Source organism: Sciurus carolinensis, chromosome 19 (assembly GCF_902686445.1).
Source record: "Sciurus carolinensis chromosome 19, mSciCar1.2, whole genome shotgun sequence".
Lineage (NCBI taxonomy): Eukaryota > Metazoa > Chordata > Mammalia > Rodentia > Sciuridae > Sciurus > Sciurus carolinensis.
The window spans coordinates 12,127,693-12,147,175 of record NC_062231.1 but is presented as its reverse complement, the minus strand read 5'-3'; the positions used below and the strand labels follow the sequence as shown (position 1 = coordinate 12,147,175).

Here is a 19,483-nt window from a genome sequence, read left to right as displayed (position 1 = left end):
AGCACGCGATTGGCTGAGGCGCGCGCGCGCACCGGAACGCCGCGGCCGGCGCCCGGTCCATCCGGCCCGCGGGCTGCGGGCCCCGGGCGCGGCGGCTCCTCCTGGGCTCGGCGGCCGCGGCCGGCCGGCGAGCCTGCCGCTTAAGTGGCGCGGCCGCCCGGGGTCTGCGGGGGCGAGCGCCGATCATTGGAAAAGCCCGCGGTCGCCGCGCACCGTTACGCCGCCGCGGGCCCGCCCCTCCCGGGCGCTGCGGGCCGCCCGCGGCCGGGCGGGGAGCGAGCCCTTGCTGCGGTCGCCGCCACCCGGGCCCCCCGCGGATCTGGCCGGTGGAGGCCGGAGAAGCGGGGCCCCGACGGGCGCGCCCGGGGGTGGAAGCGGTGGGCCCGGTGGACGGTGCGCTCCGGCGCCTGGCTCGGTGCAGGTGGCGCCTGTTGGGGTCTTAGAGGTGCGAGGACGCGCCCGCCCGGCCGTGCCGGGTGCAGAGGGGAAACGCCCCCGAACCGTCGTGTTTTGGTTTTAAACGGATCTCGTGTCCGAGGCTTGCGCAGTTCCGCGGCCCGGAGCGGCGAAGGACGATGCGAGTGTGCACAGCAGCTTTTAGCAGCATCGGTGGGATTACATAAGGAACGTGGCCTCGCGACTCTGGGCCACGGGTTTTCCGCCCCTCCCCCGCCCCCTTGCAAGTCACCGCGTTGACTTGCTTGGGAACCTGCGGCCACTTAGGCCTCCTCCGAGCCCCAGGTGTTCAGTGTTCCCTTTCCTGGATCTCCGTGATTTTGTGGGCTGCAGGTCCTGTACTAATTGATTTCATTCCCTGGGTTTTTCTAGTTAGGAATAAATATCCCGAGATCACCTTCTTTAAATAGGACCCATGTGAGCTCTTGTCAGGGTGACTCCTACTTTTGAGTATTTTGTCCTTAATCTTAAAAGACTTCTGTTTGGTGGGAAGTGTTTTAAACACACCCGTTTTCCCTTCCTCTTTGTTCTCACCTTGCAAGGTGGAGGAAAGAGCAGTATTCCTCATAGCCTGGTGAAGCACACACCCTGGAACTGGAAGGGGCCTGGAGAGAAGGTGGTGAGATTCTCTTCCGGCAGGGAGAGGGTCCCGATTTTATAAGTGAAGTGGGTGAGAACCAGAGAGGTCAAACGATGTACCTAAAGTAACACAGTATTTTGATAGCAAATTCTTGTAAAATGAAGTGCTTTGTGCACTTTGAAAAATGAAAATTTTAATGCTCAGTAAGCCTTCAGAAGGGAAAATCCACAATAGTGAGGTTATCAGAGGAAACTAGATTTTTTTAAAAAGTCTTAACAGTAAAGAATGTTTGTATAATGGCTTATAGTTTTTTAATCCTTTCACTTAATCCTCTAGCTCTGTGAACACAGTGCTCTATTCACATGCATTTTACGGAAGTGCAGGAACGGTGGTAGAGAGAAGTCAAGTGACTGCTCAGTGTTAGCGATGCCTTAGTCTAGCCAGGGCTCTGGTATGCTCCTTTGGACTTTAAATTTTGTGCGATAAACCAGCTGCAGGTAGGATTCGTAACCTTGGTTGACTTGGCCATCTTTCCTTGCAGACAGATGCCTGTGTGCCTCATCGAGAGTGTAATAGGCCTTTGCAGAGGCCACATCGCTAGGATGCTTTGTTTTTTAAGTGGCTTTATAATTCTGAGTAGGCTTTATAGTCACACACAAAAAAATGCATCCCAGCTATACTTGTCTTTGAGTTCATTAGAAGCCTCTGCATTTGCAGTACCTTTAACATTGCTTTACCAGCCTTTAGAGGATTCTTGATGGGGTGCACTCAGAACTCCCAAGTCCCCAGGGCTCTGAAGCGGGGACCTGGCTTCAGCCCTTCGCTAAGCACCACGGGTAACGCCCGGCTCTCCAGGCCCGAACCATGATTTCACTGCAAACCTTCGTGACGAGACAAAATGCTTTGGTTGGTTCACTTTTTGAAGTGCAGTTTAGAAGGGTTGTTTATTTTAAACTCTGGCCAAACCCAGAGATTGTTCCCTCACAGGAACAGGGGCTCTCTGGGACTGATGATCCGTGTAGCAGTACCCAGTCCACGTGTGCGCTCAGCACCTGTGCCCGCGGAGCCCTGGGTGGGGATGTGCTTTGTCCCTTCCAGCTCTGCCCTGACGGGGCCTGGCGCAGAGTGGGTAGGGGGCGGCCACGAATGCTTCTCCCTGCAGCAACGTACGACAGACCGGAGATACAATGTCCCTGTATTTACAGAGGAACTCAATGAAAACAAGGTTCCTGAGCTGGAACGTGAGCCTGGGACTTAGGCTCCTTGCACGGTGCTCTGTGGTGACACTCATCTGCCCCAGCAGTCCCCAGGGCAGGTCTGTTCCATGGCACCCGTCTGTTCCATGGTCAATAATTGATTGATTTTTCTGGGAACCTGAGAGCCCCAACTATCAGTTTCGCTTCTGCGCCTAGCACAGAGGAAACCTGCCTTTCTGCCGTCCAACACTATTCTGCATTTAAATTTAAATGACAAATGTTGATTCAATGAAAATCAGATTTTCATTAAACAGTAGTTGTGGATGGACAAAAATTTTCAAATTATCCAGCAGAGATTTGATGTTAAGAAATAGCGGTTTCCCTTTCTTGGAAGGTAAATTAATTGCTGATAACGTGTAGATTCTCGACGGGTAAGGCTTGATAATCACCTTCATAAGGACCTTATCAAATCTGTCACAGTTGACGCTTTCCTACATTTGGTGATCATTGTGTCACGCTTCGGTTCATATTGCTTATGTAATCATTACCTGCTTATAAAATAAACTTTTCAACCTTACATAGTTGCTGTGTTTTTGTTTTTTGTTTTAAGAATGCGGCTTTGGAACCGTGGGAGCCGAGTACCGACTGCCCGCCCCTCATACTTACCCACCATCCCCTTGGATCTTGCAGCCATCTTAGGAAGTAGCTGGTGTCATCCTGTTTTTGCAGCTGAAGAGGCTGAGGCCTGAGCAGGGAGGATGCCGGGCACAGTCACGTGTGCAGCAAGCAGAACGTTTATTAATAGTCGGAGCTGCCCTTGGGGACTGGGAGGAAGCGAGCCCTCTTCTGCCCACGTCCGTGTTCCTGTGACACGGGCGCTGCTGCAGTCCCCTCGGGCTGCTTGGAAAGGCCGGGAAAGACCGAGGTCCCTGTGGTGGACAGGTGGCTCTGGAGCACGGGGACTTGGGAAGAGTGCATGCCCTATCCCTGTCCCCAGCTGCCCTCCCTGAGACGCAGGCCCCTTTGAGCCGAGTGGGGCTTCCTGAGCCCCGAGGTGTTACTTCCTGTCAGTCCTGGTCTGCTGGAGGCCGCCTCGCTCGCTCTGGAGGGTCTGATGGCGACTTCAGCTGTTTTCAGCAGAAGGCATCTGCATTTGGTCCTGTTCTTGGAACATGGGCCTTTCTGGAGGATGTCCCTTGTTTTTTAAATGTGTGACTGACAAGGCCATCTCAGGGCTGGCGGGTGGAGGGGAGAATTCGGTGGTGAGCACAGGGACGTCCCGTTTTCAGTGAAGTCTAGCATTTCTTTCCAGAGAATAAAACTACGTCCTGCACCGTGGGGACAGGGAGTCCCTTGTCTGTACGGTGAAGGGCTGGGGTCTCAGTCCCATGTCCCTTACAGTCTCAGCCGATCCTGCTGTCTTTGGTCCCATCCTAGTTTTCCAAGATGGCCTCACTTCCAGCCTCTTCAGAAGCAGGGCCCCTGGTGTGCCCCACTGGTGTCCCCCCTGCCAGTCAGCTGTTGCTCTCTGTGCAGTTCTGTCTTCCAAAAATGGGTTGATGTTTCTGTGCCCCGTGCCTCTGGCGCTTCCTTTATTCTTTGGAATCATCTTTTCACGCACTCACTGTTTTCAGGGAGTCTGGGGAGGCCCTGAGACATGGGGGCTCCCTGATTACTGCTGTGTAACTCACCACGCCCGAGCTCAGTGGCTGGAACTGGAATGGAAGGAAAGGCCCCCCAAAGTTGGGTTGCCCTCAGGGGAACATCTACCTGCTTACACACGGCCTCCGTGTGACCTGGGCTTGGCAGCACGGCAGACAGGAGCCAGAGTAAGTGTCACTACTCAGGAGGCCCAGGCAGGAGGATCACAAGTTTGAGACCAGTCTGGGCATCTTAGTGAGGCCGTCTTTGTCTCCAGAGAGAAAAAGGACGGGGACGGAGCTTGGTGGTAGGAGACTTGCCTCCCCTGTGCAAGGCCCTGAGTTCAGTCCCAGTACCACAAAATTCAAAAAAGGACGGGATTTAGCTCAGCGGTGAAGTGCCCCAGGTTTAATCCCCAGAACCACCAAAAAAAAGTGTCACAAGAAAACAAAGTGGCATTGTTAAGATTTGGCCCCAGAAGTTACATAGTCACTTCCTCTGTTACCTGTTGAGGCCATGGCCAAGGTCTGGACAGGCTCGGGGGAGGGGAACGTGCACACCGCGTGAGGGGAGGGGACAGAGCCACGTAAGAAGTGCGTCCGTCCTGGCGGCTGTGACAGATTGTGCCCTGCGTGGTCGGTTTATCTTGACGGGAAAGAGCAGAGTCTCTGATCCTGTCACCCCCGATTGGAAAGTGCTGGAAGGCTCCCGGAGTCCGCTGGTGACGAGGGTAAGTTCAGAGGCCCTGAGTGACCAGCACCCGACGGCCTCCTCGCCCACCGTCGTGACCTCTGCACTCCCCGAAGGAGCGGGTGCTGCCCTGGTCACTGCACCTCCCGTCCTTCCTGCTGTCCACCCTCACGCACCTCGGGGGTCCCCTCTCCCAGCTCAGAAGTCACCCTGAGGACTGCTGACCTGCCTCCGGCACGGGCTGGTAGCTGTCCCCGTTCCCCTGTGCTCTTTCCTGCGCTTCCAGCCGTGACAGCGCTCGGACCCGACCCCTCAGACCCCTCAGACCGTGAGCCCCTGGAAGCCGCCGAGCCTGGTTGTCCCTGCGTCCCAGGGCTCCCGGGAACTCTGCGACGGTGCCCACGCGCCCGGCATTTCCAGCCCAGGGCCCACCGCTCTCCTGGAGCAGCCTGGCGTTTCCCAAGGCCCCGGTTCCTCGTCCACCGCGACTTCTGCACGATGTTCCCGAGGGGACTTGGGTCGTCAGTGTGGCCCAGCGTTGGGAAGGCATCCGTCCCAGCTGGTGGCCTCGGCTTCCAGGGTAACCGAAGAACCCTGCAGCCCAGGAGGCCGGTCCCGCCACGTCCCACAGTCCCCAGGTCCCCATGGTAGTGCCCATGACGGGCAGTGCGACTCCTGGGTCCATCTTGGTGAGGAGCAACCCCCAGCCCCTTGCCTGCGCTGCAGACCCTCCTGAGCCGCCGGAGAAACCGGGTTCCCAGGCCCCAGCCCAGAGCCCGCCAGCCGAGGGGGATCCCAGGAGTCCAGTCACCCGGGAGCCAGGCAGGCGTCAGGGACGGGACGCGCCTGGGGACGGCCCCTATGGCCATGGAGTGGGGTCTGACCCTCGGGGAGGCCGGCCGTCCCTCTGGCTGTCCCTCCCTGGGCGGCCCTGACCGAGCAGATTCGGGGTCTCCTCCCAGAGGCCGCCGAGACTTCGGGGCGGGCGGGGCTCCCGACTGCGCGTGGCTGGCGTTGGCCTCATTTCTGTCTGAAGACCGTCCCCCTCCCTGGGTGTGTCCTCCGGGACACAGGTGATCTGTGAACTCGACGCTCTCTTCCTGGCGGGTGTGATGTGATGACGTCCTTCCCAAAATAGGACTTCTCGCCAACTCCGGGAACACCTGTTAACCGTGACCTTCACAGTCACCCTTCCTCCCGAGGATTGGCGGAAACCCAGTAACTGACAGGTTTGTCAAGTTGTGATTGTTCAAAAGTTCACCTTAGAAATCCTACCGCTTCCCTGCGTCAGTGAGAAGGACGTGCTGAACCCCTGGTCCCTGCGTTGAAACCCCCTCATTTGAATAGTCACCCTAACATCTCACATGTGGAACAGCACCAGGAAGGTGTCTAAAAACGCTTCCTGAGCCAGGCCTGGTGGGTGGCACACGTTATTACCCCAAAATTCAGGAGGCAGAGGCGGCAGGATTGTTGACCCAAGGAGTTTGGGACCAACCTGGGCAAACTATTAAGACCCCCCATCACTTCCCCCCTTTTTTTTTTAGTACCAGGGATTGAACCCAGGGGTGCTTAACCACAGAGCTACGTCCCCAGCCCTTTTTATATTCTGAGACGGTCTCACTATGTTGCTTAGGGCTTCGCTAAGTTGCTGAGGCTGGCCTCCAACTTGCAATCCTTCTGCCTCAGCCTCCCGAGTTGCTGGGATGACACAACTGAGCACCACCATACCCAGCAAGTCCCCATCTCTTAAAAAAATTAAACTACATTTGCTTTGGGTTTTCAATTTCCAGCTTCCCAGGAGCAATGGAGGTCAATCTTACATATATGAATATACAAAAATAGAACTTTTATTTTTATAATGCACTGAAATAGTATGAATTGATTATATATTAATAAAGTCTAAGGATTTTTGGTTGAGAATGAAATGCACAATTTAGGGTTAGTGCCATGTTTATCATGACACTGGAGGAAAAGGACCTAATGATGGATCCTCCACAGCCACAGATCTCTGTTTGAGGAGGGAATTCACATGGTAGGTGTCAGAAAATTGTTTATGATACTAATACTGTTCAGTGTGCAGCTCAAGAGAAACACAGGAGTGGTCACGACGTGGGCATTGATCTAGCTAGGTCTGGCCTTGCCAATTGTGGGTGTGTGACCCCGGAAAAATGGCCAATGCCTCTCATCTCTGGTTTCCTCATCTGCAAAATAGGCATAATAACAGAACTCATCTCAGCAGGTCTCTGGGGGAGAATTCAATGAAATAGCAAGGTTAAGGTGCTTAGCGCTTAGTTGTTGCTAATAATCAATGCAGAGTCTCCCAGGAGCTCATGAGAGGTCAGTACTCTTTGGCTACTGATTTAACAATTGTGTTTGATTAGGAACTTACAAGATCAATAATATCAAATCACCTTCACCCAAACCACTTACTATAATATTTAGCAAAACATTTGTAATATATGACCCTCTCTGTATTCTATCACAGATCATCCCCCAAATCCATGGCAGGGTGAAGCCCTAGCATTTCGCTGATCCGAACCATAGTTTTCTTCCAGGAGATCTGGTCCAGAGAGTGGACACTGAGTGAATCCACAGCAGCCGTGCCTCCTTACCTGCTGCTGACGTATTAGTCAGCTTTCTGTGACTACAACAAAGCACCTGAGAGAATTAACCTAAAAAGAGAAAAGGTTTATTGAACTCAGTTCTGGAGGTTCCGTTCCAAGGCTGTGGGGACCTGTTACTTTGGTCCTCTGCTGGGGGTGCCAGAGGACAATGGTGGGGAGTCAACTGTTTTCCTCATAAGGCAGGAGGCAAGAGAGACCAAGGTCCCTTGGAGGGACCTAAAGCCCTCCCACTAAGCCCAGTCCCTTAATGGTTTCCCCATGCCACAACGGCACCACCCTGGCGACCAAGCCATTAATACGTGGGCCTCGGAGGAGACTTACAAATCCTGGCACCGTCTGTCCCAGTCTTGGTGGCCGCCCTTGCAGTGACGAGCTTGGGAGTAGGCAGGCCTCAGTTAGCGTGGACAGGGGGCAGAGGGCCGGCTGGAAGCTTCTAAGAAAAGAACAAGTCCCAGGGGGCAAGCCATCCTTCCCTGGTGGCTGTGGACAGGGACAGTAGCCCCAACTATCGGTGACAGCCAGCAGTCCACCTCTTGGGAACCACCCCGGAATGCAGCTGATCCGTGGACAGCAGGTGAGAAAAGCCCAAAGATTTTGGTTCTAACCCTGATCCCCGCCCTGCTTTTGGACTTCCTCCTGCTGAGCGGATCTCCTCATTGTGCAGCCAAATCGAGGCCGGTTTCCTTTTACTTGCTGCTAAAAACAGACACATTAGTGTGGACACATCCGTCCGGTCGACCAATGACAAACGCACGGAAGCACAGAATCTTCCGTGATCGCAGAAGCCACCCAACGCAGGCTGCATCCATTAGCAGAATATTCCACCACGGGTTCTGACTGCTCAGTAGCAGAAAGCATCTCTGGTTCTAGGCCTGTTCCGGACCCCTTGGCCACGGTGGCCTCGGTCCCCATGAAGGGCTTCTGCTGAGTGACTTTTGTACTGGGAATGGAGGAGAAGGTTGGACCAAGAGAAGACAAAGCAACCACCTTGGCGGCCGCGGTGGGAGCCGGGACCCTCAGCAAGGCCTGTAGGGCACATTCTCCAAAACCAGACAGAGCATCATCCCTGTCCACTACACCCCCACCAGGACAAGGCTGTGTCGCAGGGAGAACGTATCCGTCACTTGCTTTGTCAGCATGACCAGAAAAACTCTGAGCCTTTTTCTTTCTTTCTTTCTTTCTTTCTTTCTTTCTTTCTGGTATCAGGGATTGAACCCAGGGGTGCTTAACCCCTGAGCCACATCCCCAGCCCATTTTTTTTTTTTGTATTTTATTTAGAGACAGAGCCTCCCTGAGTTGCTTAGGGCCTTGCTAAGTTGCTGAGGCTGGCCTCCAACTTGGGATCCTCCTGCCTCAGCCTCTGGGATGACAGGTGTGCACTGTTGGATATGGAAAATGACAAACCCCGAAATACTGTGGCCCAGGGAAAGGGAATGAAGGAGAAGGCAACATATGGATCCTTTCCCAGTGACAAGACAGTCCCCAGGGGGGAGGAGATAGCCATCAAGTCTGAAATGACAGTCTCTGGGAAGAGGCCAAAGCATGGATCCCTTCCCAAACAAACCCTTTTCCAGATACCAACCACTGACCCCAGGGCCTAATGGAGTGGGATAAATCCCAGAGACTGACCGCTGACCCCAGACCCCATCTTGCCCAGTAAAACAGACCCCAAATTCCTGAGTGCCCAAACTGACGCGCTCATTCATTAAGTCACTTCTCAGCGAAACCAGTATAAGCCCGGTCCCCTCCCGTGTTCAGGGGTTCAGTTCCCCTGACCAGGAAAGTGGGTCCGTCAGAGGCACGGAACTCCATTCCTGAACAAACAGCCGAGAGGATCCGTGAAGTCGGTGTCGCACCGGGTCCTCTTGTGCTCAGCGGGTTTCCGACGTGCAAGAGGACTCCCGTTAGGATCCCAGGAACTCGCCTTCCGCCAGCAAGCCCGTTCCTGCTGTGCTCCCTAATGAGGAGCAGCGTCCTCCCCACTCGCTCCGCCCAGTGCCGCCGGGAGACACAAATCCAGCCTGCAGGGAAGTCGTGGCGCCACCATCACGGACAAGCAGCGCTGGCTGCCCTCAGCAAAGCTCCAGTTGTCGCTGATTCTGAGAAGCAGGCGGGGGCTTCTCATCAGGAAGGGAGGACCCCGGGCTGCCCGCGCCAGGCTTTCTCCGTCTTGTCGTTTTCCTGGAGAAGAAGGGAAGTCCCGGAGGTGGCGCCTCCCTCGGGCCTGGTTAGACAGCAGGCCCCAGGGCTTTGCTTTTGCCTTGCAGGGTGACGTCAGGCCCGTCCCTGTGGGATCATGGATCTCCCACCGCTGACACCAACGTTCCATGTGCGCCTTTCTCCCCGGACCAGGAATGATCTCTGTGCTTAGAAGACGGCAGAGCTCCTAGCTACTCGGCCCCGGGCCACCGCCGGCTGCTTCCTCCCAGTAAACGCAGCCTTTGCTGGGGGTGCGCGTGGAGGGGCTGCGCTGGGCTGGGAGCAGGTGCTCAGGCGCCATCTCTGTGGCGGGACAGCCACTCCTTCTCCAACCCCTGGGCCCGCCGGGGCGGCACGTCCTCAGACCGGAAGGCAGCGTCATCTCTTGCTCTGGGCGGGCTCCATGAAGAGGCAGGTGACATAAGACAGGCAGGAACAGCTCAATGAGCAGTAGAAGTTAGCCTGAAATGAGTGTGAGAGAGCCACCGAAGGACAGGTCACACAAGGTCCTGATGGAACAGGTGGGTCCTTGCCTGGTCACTCAGGACCCATGGAGGACGCTGGTGGCCCCTGCTGAGTTCCTGTTACAAAATCCATCCAGTATGTTTCCTTGGTAACCTAGGAGTTGTTTTTTTTTCTTTTTTTTAAATCGGGGTAAATATTCCCAGAGAAGCAAAAACCCTATTAACTCTTTGCAGAGCATCAGAAATAGGACGTCATGCCGGGCGCAAGGCACATACCTGTCATTCCAGTGGCATCCCAATCGGGAGCTGGAGGCCAGCCTCAGCAACTTAGTGAGGCCCTAAGCAACTCAGTGAGACCCTGTCTCTAAATAAAATGCAAAAGAGGGCTGGGGTGTGGCCCAGTGGTGGAGCACCCTGAGTTCAATCCCTGGTACACAAAAGCAAAAAGAAAAGAGAGAAATAGGATGTGCTAAGGTAAAAGAGGGCTGGGGTGTGGCTCAGTGGTAAAGTGCTTCCCTAGCACTCATGAGGCCCTGGGTTCAATTCTCAGCACAGCAAAAACAAAAGATAAAATAATATTTAAAAACACAAGTAAAAGTGGTCTTCAGCTCGGTAGAGTGGCGCACGGTGTAATCCTAGCGACCGGGGAGGCTGAGGCAGGAGGATCGCAAGTTGGAGGCCAGCCTCAGCTACTTAGTGAGGCCCTAAGCACCTTTAGGAGATCCTGTCTCTAATTAAAAAAAAAAAAGGGGGGCTGGGGATGTGGCTCAGTGGTAAAGCGCCTCTGGGCTCAATCCCAGTGCCCTCTCTTCAGATGACTTTTAGACATAATCGTATCTGGAGCTAGAAACTGAACTGAACCCCAGTGGATGCTCGGAACTATGGATAGTACCAAACCCTCCCCACAGAGACCGGCGGTGAAGCTGAACATGACAAATTAGGCTCCGCGAGAGATCACTCACAATAACTAAAGCCGAATGGAAACAACTGTCAGGATATACTACGGCAACATCTTTTGCAACTTACGAATGCTTTATTTCTGGAATCTTCCGTCTCATGCTTTTCAGACCACTGCTGACCTCAGGTAATCAAGAATCACAGAGAACACGAGACCACGGTTAAGAGCCGGCTGCACCCAAGTCCCGTGTGCTTTTTCTAAAGGCCCCGGCGGGTCTGTAGGAAGCCCACTTAAGTGTGTGTCACGGTTAAAATGATCCGGCTGGAATGAAGCCCTCGGACAGGGACGAAAGGAGCCGTCCAGGGACCCGGTTCCAATCACCCATCAGACGTTTAATGCAAACATTTTTTTTTTTTTTTTTAAAGAAAAACTGCCAACTAGGAAAACAAAAAAAATTCCCTGAAAATATTTAATGTAAATAAAGTCCTTGAGATGGTGCATTTTACACAAGGTCTGTCAGGAAGGCCTGTCGCAGCGGGCGGGGCAGCAGCAGAAGGGAGGCAGGATGTCAGGAAACGATCAGGATGTTTCCAACGTGAACGGAGAGACGTGACACCCTGCCCTCGTCCCCTCTCCACTTTCCATTAAAAAAAAAAAAAAAAAAAAAAAAAAATCCAGCGTCAGGAGCCACATCGTCCCCGCAGGAGGTGGGCGGCCAGGCCCGGCGTGCAGTGTCCTCAAGCCTCGACCCTGTGCGTCCTCGGCGGGAGCAGAGCCATCTGCCCAGACGGGGAACCTACCTTCGGATGCGTCTCATCTTTCCTTCCTTTTAGCTTCTTTTGAAAAATAAAAAGGGTCTGGGAGCAGGACCCTCAGATCGCCCCGGCAGGGCCCGAGGGCCACCGAGCGGCCACGGTAAGGTTCCCGTAAGCACGTGGACGCGGGGAGACACGCGGTAGGTGAGCGCCAATGCCGAGTCTCCGGAGGGTGGGCGTCTGTCAACCGCTGTTTCCAGACTCCCGAGGACAAGGGGGAGCCCTCCATTAGGAAGCGACGGCAGGTGACGGGTCCCAGCCGCAGCCGCCGCAGCCGCGGGGCAGATCCTCCCCTCAGCATCCAGCGGGGCTCGGTCCCTCTGCGGCCACCGCCAGGTCTGCCCAGGCCAACTCCACGTGCGTCCTCATCGGACGCCTGGCTGGTGGCAAACCCGTCCCCAGGACTCCGACCGTCCACAGGTCGTTTGGAAAACCGGGTGCCGGAGGCGGCCACTCGGCCAAATAAAGTGCTTCCAACGAGACTGGCTCTTCCGGGTCATGTCTCACTCCACCGGAGGCCCCCAGAGCCACCTGAGGGCAGGGGTGACGTTTCCCAGGAGTCAGCGCTGCGAGAGCCCCCGGCTGCCCCGGCCGGCCCTTCTCAACGTGCCCTGTTCTCCCGGCTTCCATCTTCAAGTGACCTAAGTGTTTCGTTCCACTCGCTGGCGGAGGAGGAAGTGGTTCAGGGCGGGGGCTGGGCGACACCAAGACAGAGGAGAGCGGTCCATAAATATTCCACCTGCGGAGGTGCCGGGTGGGGTCCCAGCAGGGAGGTCGAGCCCCGAGCTGAAGCCAGACGCGCGTCCGGATGGGCTGAGACCCGGGTGGGCTTCGGCAAGGGCTCAGTGTCCACCCGAGCGCCGGCTCCGAGTCAGGGGCCAGGGCGGCTGCTATAGCACGCTCGCATCCTCCATGGCCTCCATCCACCTGCGGACAGGACAGCCATGGTCGGCAGGGCCCCCGAGGCCAGGGGCCCCGTCACCTCCGGCCTGTCCCCCGCCCGAGCCTGCTCTCCACGCTTAGCAAAGGGCCTGGGGAAAGCGCAAACGTCTAGCAGGTGCCCGAGCGAAAAAAATCCTCAGGACCAGGAACGGGTAGCTCTGTGGCTCTCCTGAGGCCCCGGGGACGGGATGGAACCGAAGCCAGAGCTCGGGGCAGCCCTGGGTCCCCCCGGGGACGGGTTGTACCTCTGAGCGGAACTGGAAGTCTCTGCTTTGAAGCTATAAAACAGGGTCTTCTTGTGGTAAAGGTGAAACACGGGCCCGGCCTCGCTGCTGCCCTCCTCCTTCTCCGGGGCGATGGTGAAGCCCAGCAGAGGTATGCTCTCCGTGGCCACCTTGTCCTGCAGAGGGCGAGAGGACAACCCGAGGCTGACGGGCGCTCCCGACCTCCCACGCACCGTGCGCCAACCACGCGCACCTCCCACCCTCGCCCGGCCGGCGCCTGGGCCAGCCCCAGCGGGAAAGGGACATTCTGGGAGCGCCCGTGAGGAGACACCAGGCATTCTTCCCTGGGTCATCCTGCTTAATCGTCACTACAGTCATAAAGGGCGTTGTCCCCATTCCAAGAAGAGACTGGGGCTCACAGAAGGCCAAGCCCCCAGGCCACCCGGCTCCTAAGGGGAAGAGCCAGAATTTGGACCCGAGACCACCTTCTAACATTCCCTCCACCCACCCGATCACCCGATGACTGGGTTTCCCAGACTGCTTCTGCTGACCTAGGAGGTACACCTTCCTCCAAATCTTCCGTCACCCTACCTCACCGGGAGGCCCTCCGGGTGTCTGAAGTTGCTAGCAATTGGGTGAGATGTGCCCAGAGAACGCAGCTGGATCTTAAAAACACAGTGATCCATCCCTGGGAAAAGGTGATTTATGTAACAGATTCTTTTTTTCTTTCTTCTTTTTGTTTCTTTTTCACTACTGGGGACCGAATCCAGGGCTTCTCACGTGCTAGGCAAGCGTGCATAAAGGGCTGGGGATGTAGCTCAGTTGGTAGAGTGCTTGCCTTGCATGCACAAGGCCCTGGGTTCAATCCCCAGCACCACAAAACAAAACAAAAAAAAAAAAACAAAAAAACGTGCATAAAGAAAGAAGAAGGATCAGGCACGCTGGGATGTCAGCTGGATGAGAAGGAAGGGGAGAAGAACTGGTGTATAAAGATTTGGAATCGATGCTTTAAAATTTCTAGATTGGAAAAAGCAGTGGACAAGATGCAACATTCACTCATGATTTAAAAGTCTTGGCAAACTCGGAGTGCAAGGGAACGCCCTTCATCTGACCAAGGACATCTACAAAATATCCACAGACAATGTCACTACTCAGGGGTGAAATCCTGAATTGCTTTTCCCCCAAAACTGGGACGAGGGAAGGAGGGTGCTCACTCTCATCTGTTGAACACCATATAGCACTAGAGATGCTAGCCATTGCATCAGGGCAAGAAAAAGAAACGGAAAGAGATCGAAAGAGAAGAATTAAAACTCTCTGTGCTCACACAGAACAGGTTTGATCACAAAGCAAATATTAAAACTAATGAATTTCAGAAAGGTTCCAGGACGATCAGTTTTTATATCTACACATGAGTAGCAAACCACTAGAAAATAAACACCATTCAAACAGCATCCACCAAATAAAACACTTAGAAACAAAGTCACCATTGTACTCCGTGTATGTACAATAAATATAATAAGTCAAAACACACTCTACCGTCATGTCCACCTAAAAAGAACAAATTAAAAAAAAAAAGTCAACAAGCACAAGAACAATACAGTCAACACCACCACTTTAAAAAAAAATTAGAAGAAAAACTGAAGAACTAAATAAGCGAAGATTTATACCAATGACTGAAAGATTCAATATCGTTAAGATGTCAATTCTTCCCCCACCTCAAAATGGATCTGTAGAGTCTACAATTCCTGCAATAATTGCAAAAGACTTTGTTTTTAGAAATTAACAAGTTTATCTGAAAACAGAAATCCTAACAATACCCAAGACAAATCTCTAAAGAGAGCAAAGTTGGAGGACTTACACAGCCTGCCCTTAAGACATTATGAAGTGACGGTGACTGAGGCAATGTGACATTGGCATAAAGAGAGGAAATAATCAATGGAAAAGCATAGAGAGCCCAGAAATAGACCCACACTCCATCGCTGGATATTTAACAAAGACACCAGAACTGTCCAACAGGAAACAGAAAATCCTTTCAAAAGCCAGGGAGGTTTTTCAAAAGCCATGGGGCTGGGGTTGTGGCTCAGTGGTAGAGCGCTTGCCTACCATGTGCGAGGCACTGGGTTTGATTCTCAGCACCACATACAAATAAATTAATAAAGGTTCACCAACAACTAATGAAAAAAAAAAAAACCAACAACAACTGGGAATGAATCTGGGGAAAAAAGGGAATCTGTTCCTCTATCTCACAACATACACAAAAATTAATTTGAGATAGACCTAAATGTAAAAACTTAAGTATCAAGAATTTTCAGAAGAAAATAGAAAAGAATAACTTAGACTAAAGACTTAGACTAAAGTTTCTTAGGACACAGAAAGAAACGGCCATAAAAGAAAACGTTGAGAGCTGGGTGCAGGGGCACACGCCTGGAATCCCAGTGGCTCAGGAGGCTGAGGCAGGAGGATTGCAAGTTGGAGGCCAGCCTCAGCAAAAGCAAGGCACTAAGCAACTTATGTCTCTAAATAAACATAAAAGGGCTGGAGATGTGGCTCAGTGGTTAAGCAACCCTGGGTTCAATTCCTGGTACCAAAAGAAAAGAAAACCTTGATAAACTAGACTTCAGCAATGCTATGAACTTCTGTTCACCAAAAGCCTCATTCCTTCATCAAGAAAAGGAACAGGCAGCATGGAGAGAGGCTGGGTCTCGAGTTCTCAGGACTCTCCTGTGGGAGGCCATTGGCACATCACTCACCTCAGGCATCTAAGCCTGCTTGTGTTCCGGGAGTGTGTCCTGTGAGGCCACAGCGAGGCCCAGAGCAGCGTGGGGAGTCCCCGCGCAGGACACAACTCACAGGAATGGAGCCCCCTAGAGGCCGTGGAGAGGAAGTCCAGCCCGCCACTACAGACCCGGTGAGGGCCCCCTGGCGTGTCTAGGGTGGGGCCTCTCTGGGCTGCGGAAGGCTGTTGGGCCACATCTCTGTTTGTCCTGGGAAGATCAAAACTACCCCCCAGCACAGAAAGCCCCACCTGTGCATCCGTGAGGAAGGGTCGCCGGGGCTACATGGTCCCTCTGGTTCACCGAGTCCCGCCTGCTTCTCTGCTGGCCCCCGTGACCCCAGAGCATGGGGGCTTTGAGAGGAAAGCTTTGCGCCCTAAGGAAGTGACCTGGGCACATCAGCCGAGCACCGCTGTGGTCAGCAGGGAATGGCCAGCCCTGTGCTCTTGGTCCGGATGGGGCCAAGCACCCACCCTCTGTGTGGGGTCCCAGTTTCAAAGTGGATTTACCCCGTGGAAGCCGACAACCAGAGGGTGGGCCCTGGAGAGGGAACCTTTTCACATTATCCAGCGGGTTTCTCCTGGGGCTCCTGGGGCAGTCCCCGGCTACACCCCCACGACCCCACATCTGTCCATTCCTGGGAGCAGGCTGCCGGGTTCTAAGGTTCTCTAGCCTCTACTGTAGAGGATGTAAGATGAGGTCTAAAAATAGGTTTCACTTTTTGGGGGGGGGGTACCAGGGATTGAACTGTGAACTCAGGGGCCCTCAGACCACTGAGCCACACCCTCAGCCCTGTTTTGTATTTTATTTAGAGACAGGGTCTCACTGAGTTGCTTAGTGCCTTCGCTGTTGCTGAGGCTGGCTTGGAACTCCCCATCCTCCGACCTCAGCCTCCCCAGTCGATGAAATTCCAGGTGTGCGCCACCAACCAGCATGTCTCACTTTCATGTCCGGAGAGTTCTCACAGTTATCAGCTACCCCAGCAAAAGAAGTGGATGGACCCTGGTGTGTGTGTTGGGGGGGGGCGATGCTTCTAAGCTGTTGAATTTTGTCCGAAGCAACCCAAACGGAGAGCACAAAGGAGTCTTCTTCTAGGGCACGCCTGGCTCGTCCTAGATGCTGTGACCCCTGAGTACCGTTGTGCCATTCCACCTGTAGGACCTTCTTGTCTCTGCAGAGAAGCGGCAGGGTCCTCTGGTTCAGAGCCCAGGTGTGATGGGCTTGCTCAGACACCCACAGGGCACGGCCCTGGGGCCGGGAGGCGTGGCCCTGCGGCCGGGAGGCGTGGCCCTGGGGCCGGGAGGCGGGGCCCTGCGGCCGGGAGGCGGGGCCCTGAGGCCAGGAGGCGTGGCCCTGGCGTCCAGGACTCGCGCAGCCCCTCAGGTACATCAGGTGTGCGGCACCCCCTTACACCAGGGCCGTGCGGGGAGAAGAGAGGAAACTAGAAATGCCACTACCTCGCTGGCCATGTAGGTGTAGAGCACCTTGCCTTTGATGACGAACCAGAGCTTCTTCCAGTGCCGCTTGCCCCTCTTACACCGGCTCAGGTAGCCGCTGATGGCAGAGCCCTCTCCAGAGGCCGTCACCTGGCAGAAGGGAAGGCAGCGGTCAGGGCACCAGGTGGGCTGGACACAGTGCACACAGCAAATGGCCTGGCTGGCTGTCTGAAATCTTAGACGGTCTCGGGATCTAGTTGGCATCGAAGTTAGCACAACAGTATTTCAGGGTGTGAGAGACAGGATTTGGGGACCCGCCAGGCAAAACCTGCCTTTGGGCCGGCTCTGGTGGCGCACGCCTGGCTCGGGAGGCTGAGGCAGGAGGACCTCAAGGTCAAAGCCAGCCTCAGCCAAAGCAAAGCCCTAAGCAACTCAGGACCCTGTCTCTAAATAAAATACAAAGTGGGGCTGGGGATGGGGCTCAGTGGTTGAGTAACCCTGAGTTCAATTCCGGGCAACCCCCCCAAACAAACAAAACCCCTCAGCTCTCTTGGCAAACACTCAACTGGGGTTCAGTGAACTTCAGTTTAGGGACAGGAACCTGCACCCAGCTTGGGCTGTCCTGAGCGATGCCAGAAGGGGCGCTGGTTTCAAATCCTGCAGCAGTGTCGTCTGCACCCTTAACACCTGAGGGGACTTTGTCTCCCCACCCGCCCCGCCAGAGCACCTGCAGAGAGGGCAAGGTGGAGTGGGCTGGGCACATGGGGGAGACCCCTGCTGCCACCCCTGCCTGGCGGATGCTATGGGCGCAGGATTGCTTTTTTGGTACTGGGATTGAACCCCGGGGCACTTAACCACTGAGTCACATCCCCAGGCTTTTTATTTTTTATTTTGAGACAGGGCCTTGCTAAGTTGCTGAGGCTGGCTTTGAACCTGCGATCCTCCTGCCTCGGCCTCCGCAGCTGCTGGGATCTCAGGCGTGCGCCACCGCGCAGGGCTACCACCGCACGATTTCTAGGAGCGCATCACCAGAGGAGGAGCTTCGGGGAGTGGGGAGAGGCGGAGGGAGATGTGGTGGCCCGTTTCTCTGGGCCTTTGGTGACCCCACTGAGTGTGATGGACAGGGCTGTCTGAGGCAGGTCCAGAAGGCTTTGGGATGCGAGCAGCCCTTCTCTAGCGCTGCCTCTCAACTCTGCACTTGCCGGGTAGCGACACTGCGGCGGATCGCTGCCAAAGGGAAAGTGGGGGGTCTTTTCTCGAAGTATGGAAAGGAACTAATTAAACAGAAGAGAGGACAACCACGGGGGCAGAGAGCACGGGCTTCACGTGGTAAGCACTAAGACACATTAAGTTGGGGAAAAACCTACCGAAAATTCAGTACAACACCTTATCTTTGGGGCGGGGAGAGGGTTCCTGCATGCACCTCTGCATTATGTAAGTGCGCGGATAGTTCTGGAAGGATCCCTAAGAAACTTGCTAGTGGTTACCTCTGGGGACTGAGGGAGGCTGGGGAGGGAGAGAAACTCACTTTTCGTCATCGACTCTTTTCCACCTTTTTCTTTTGAACCAGGTATGCTAGTTCCCAGAGTTAGGAGGCTGGGGATGGAAGGCAGGGCCTCCGGCATGGTGGGCGAGCACACGCTCTAACCACTGAGCCCCCCACCCAGCCCCATTTCCAACGTTTTGAATTTGCAAAATGTCTGTGTGAAGGGACAGAACCTTGCCCGCATCCTTCTCTGAACACTTTTTAAGCCCATGGCCCCTGCCACTTGACGCTGACTATTCATGGAGAAACTTGGAATTGACTGAGGACACTTTTGGGGGACGTGTGGCTTGTGGCTGTGATTAGAATATACGCAGAGAATCTGGTCCCCTTTGCAGGAAGGTCTTGAATTTAACCTATTCTGAGGTTTCCTGCAAAGAGTCCTGTGGCTTCCCTGAGACTGGTCACCTGTGCCCCCATGGACCCCCCCGGGGTGAGAGGACAGCACGGCTCAGGGGTCCCGATGCAGGAGGACCGTCCTGAGGCTGTGGCTTCTTTAGACCCAAGAGGCCCAGTGATCTGTCTGCAGTCCCGTGGGTACTGGGTCCGAGCTACGGGGCAGGAGACCAAAGAGAGGCCTGGCCCCAACCACGGCGGGGACGGTGAGCACTCGGGTCCCCTCTGCTGCTCAGGCAGCCCCTCCTGCCTTACCTCGGTCAGGGCCGAGGGGACTTTCCTCTGCCTCTTGAAGGTGGCGGGGAAGACGGAGGAGAAGGCGCTGCCGGAGGAGAAGCGGGCGGAGGACAGGGGGAAGCTCATGCTCACCGGCCGCTCTGGGGAGAGAAGGGCGGGAGGGTGAGGGGCCGCGGGTCGAGCCGGCTTCACTACGGGGCCTATGGGACCAGGAAGGCTGCCGCCGTCCCTCCCACCCAACAGCTCTGGGGCTGGGGAGCAGCCTGGGCCCCTGGACAGTCCTCCAGGCCCCACCAGGCAGGGCTGCGCTGTCCCCTCTGGCCAGCTGCGTGGCCCGGGAGACCCCGCTCCCCTTCCTGCCTGGCTGC

At 55.0% G+C, this 19,483-nt stretch overlaps 1 protein-coding gene across 2 annotated transcripts in view; it reads right to left on the bottom strand.

Annotated features, from left to right (window-relative positions):
* Positions 1-10,873: 10,873 nt before the first annotated feature.
* Positions 10,874-19,483, bottom strand: part of Fgd5 (FYVE, RhoGEF and PH domain containing 5) — a 105,579-nt gene continuing 96,969 nt past the window's right edge. For both annotated transcript variants that reach the window (XM_047534875.1, XM_047534876.1), the window contains exons 18-21: positions 19,134-19,255; positions 16,961-17,089; positions 12,751-12,905; positions 10,874-12,490 (exon numbers count right to left, since the gene is read on the bottom strand). In XM_047534875.1, the coding sequence (XP_047390831.1) occupies positions 12,454-12,490; positions 12,751-12,905; positions 16,961-17,089; positions 19,134-19,255 (443 nt within the window). In that variant the 3' untranslated portion in view covers positions 10,874-12,453. The remainder of the gene's footprint in view (positions 12,491-12,750; positions 12,906-16,960; positions 17,090-19,133; positions 19,256-19,483) is intronic.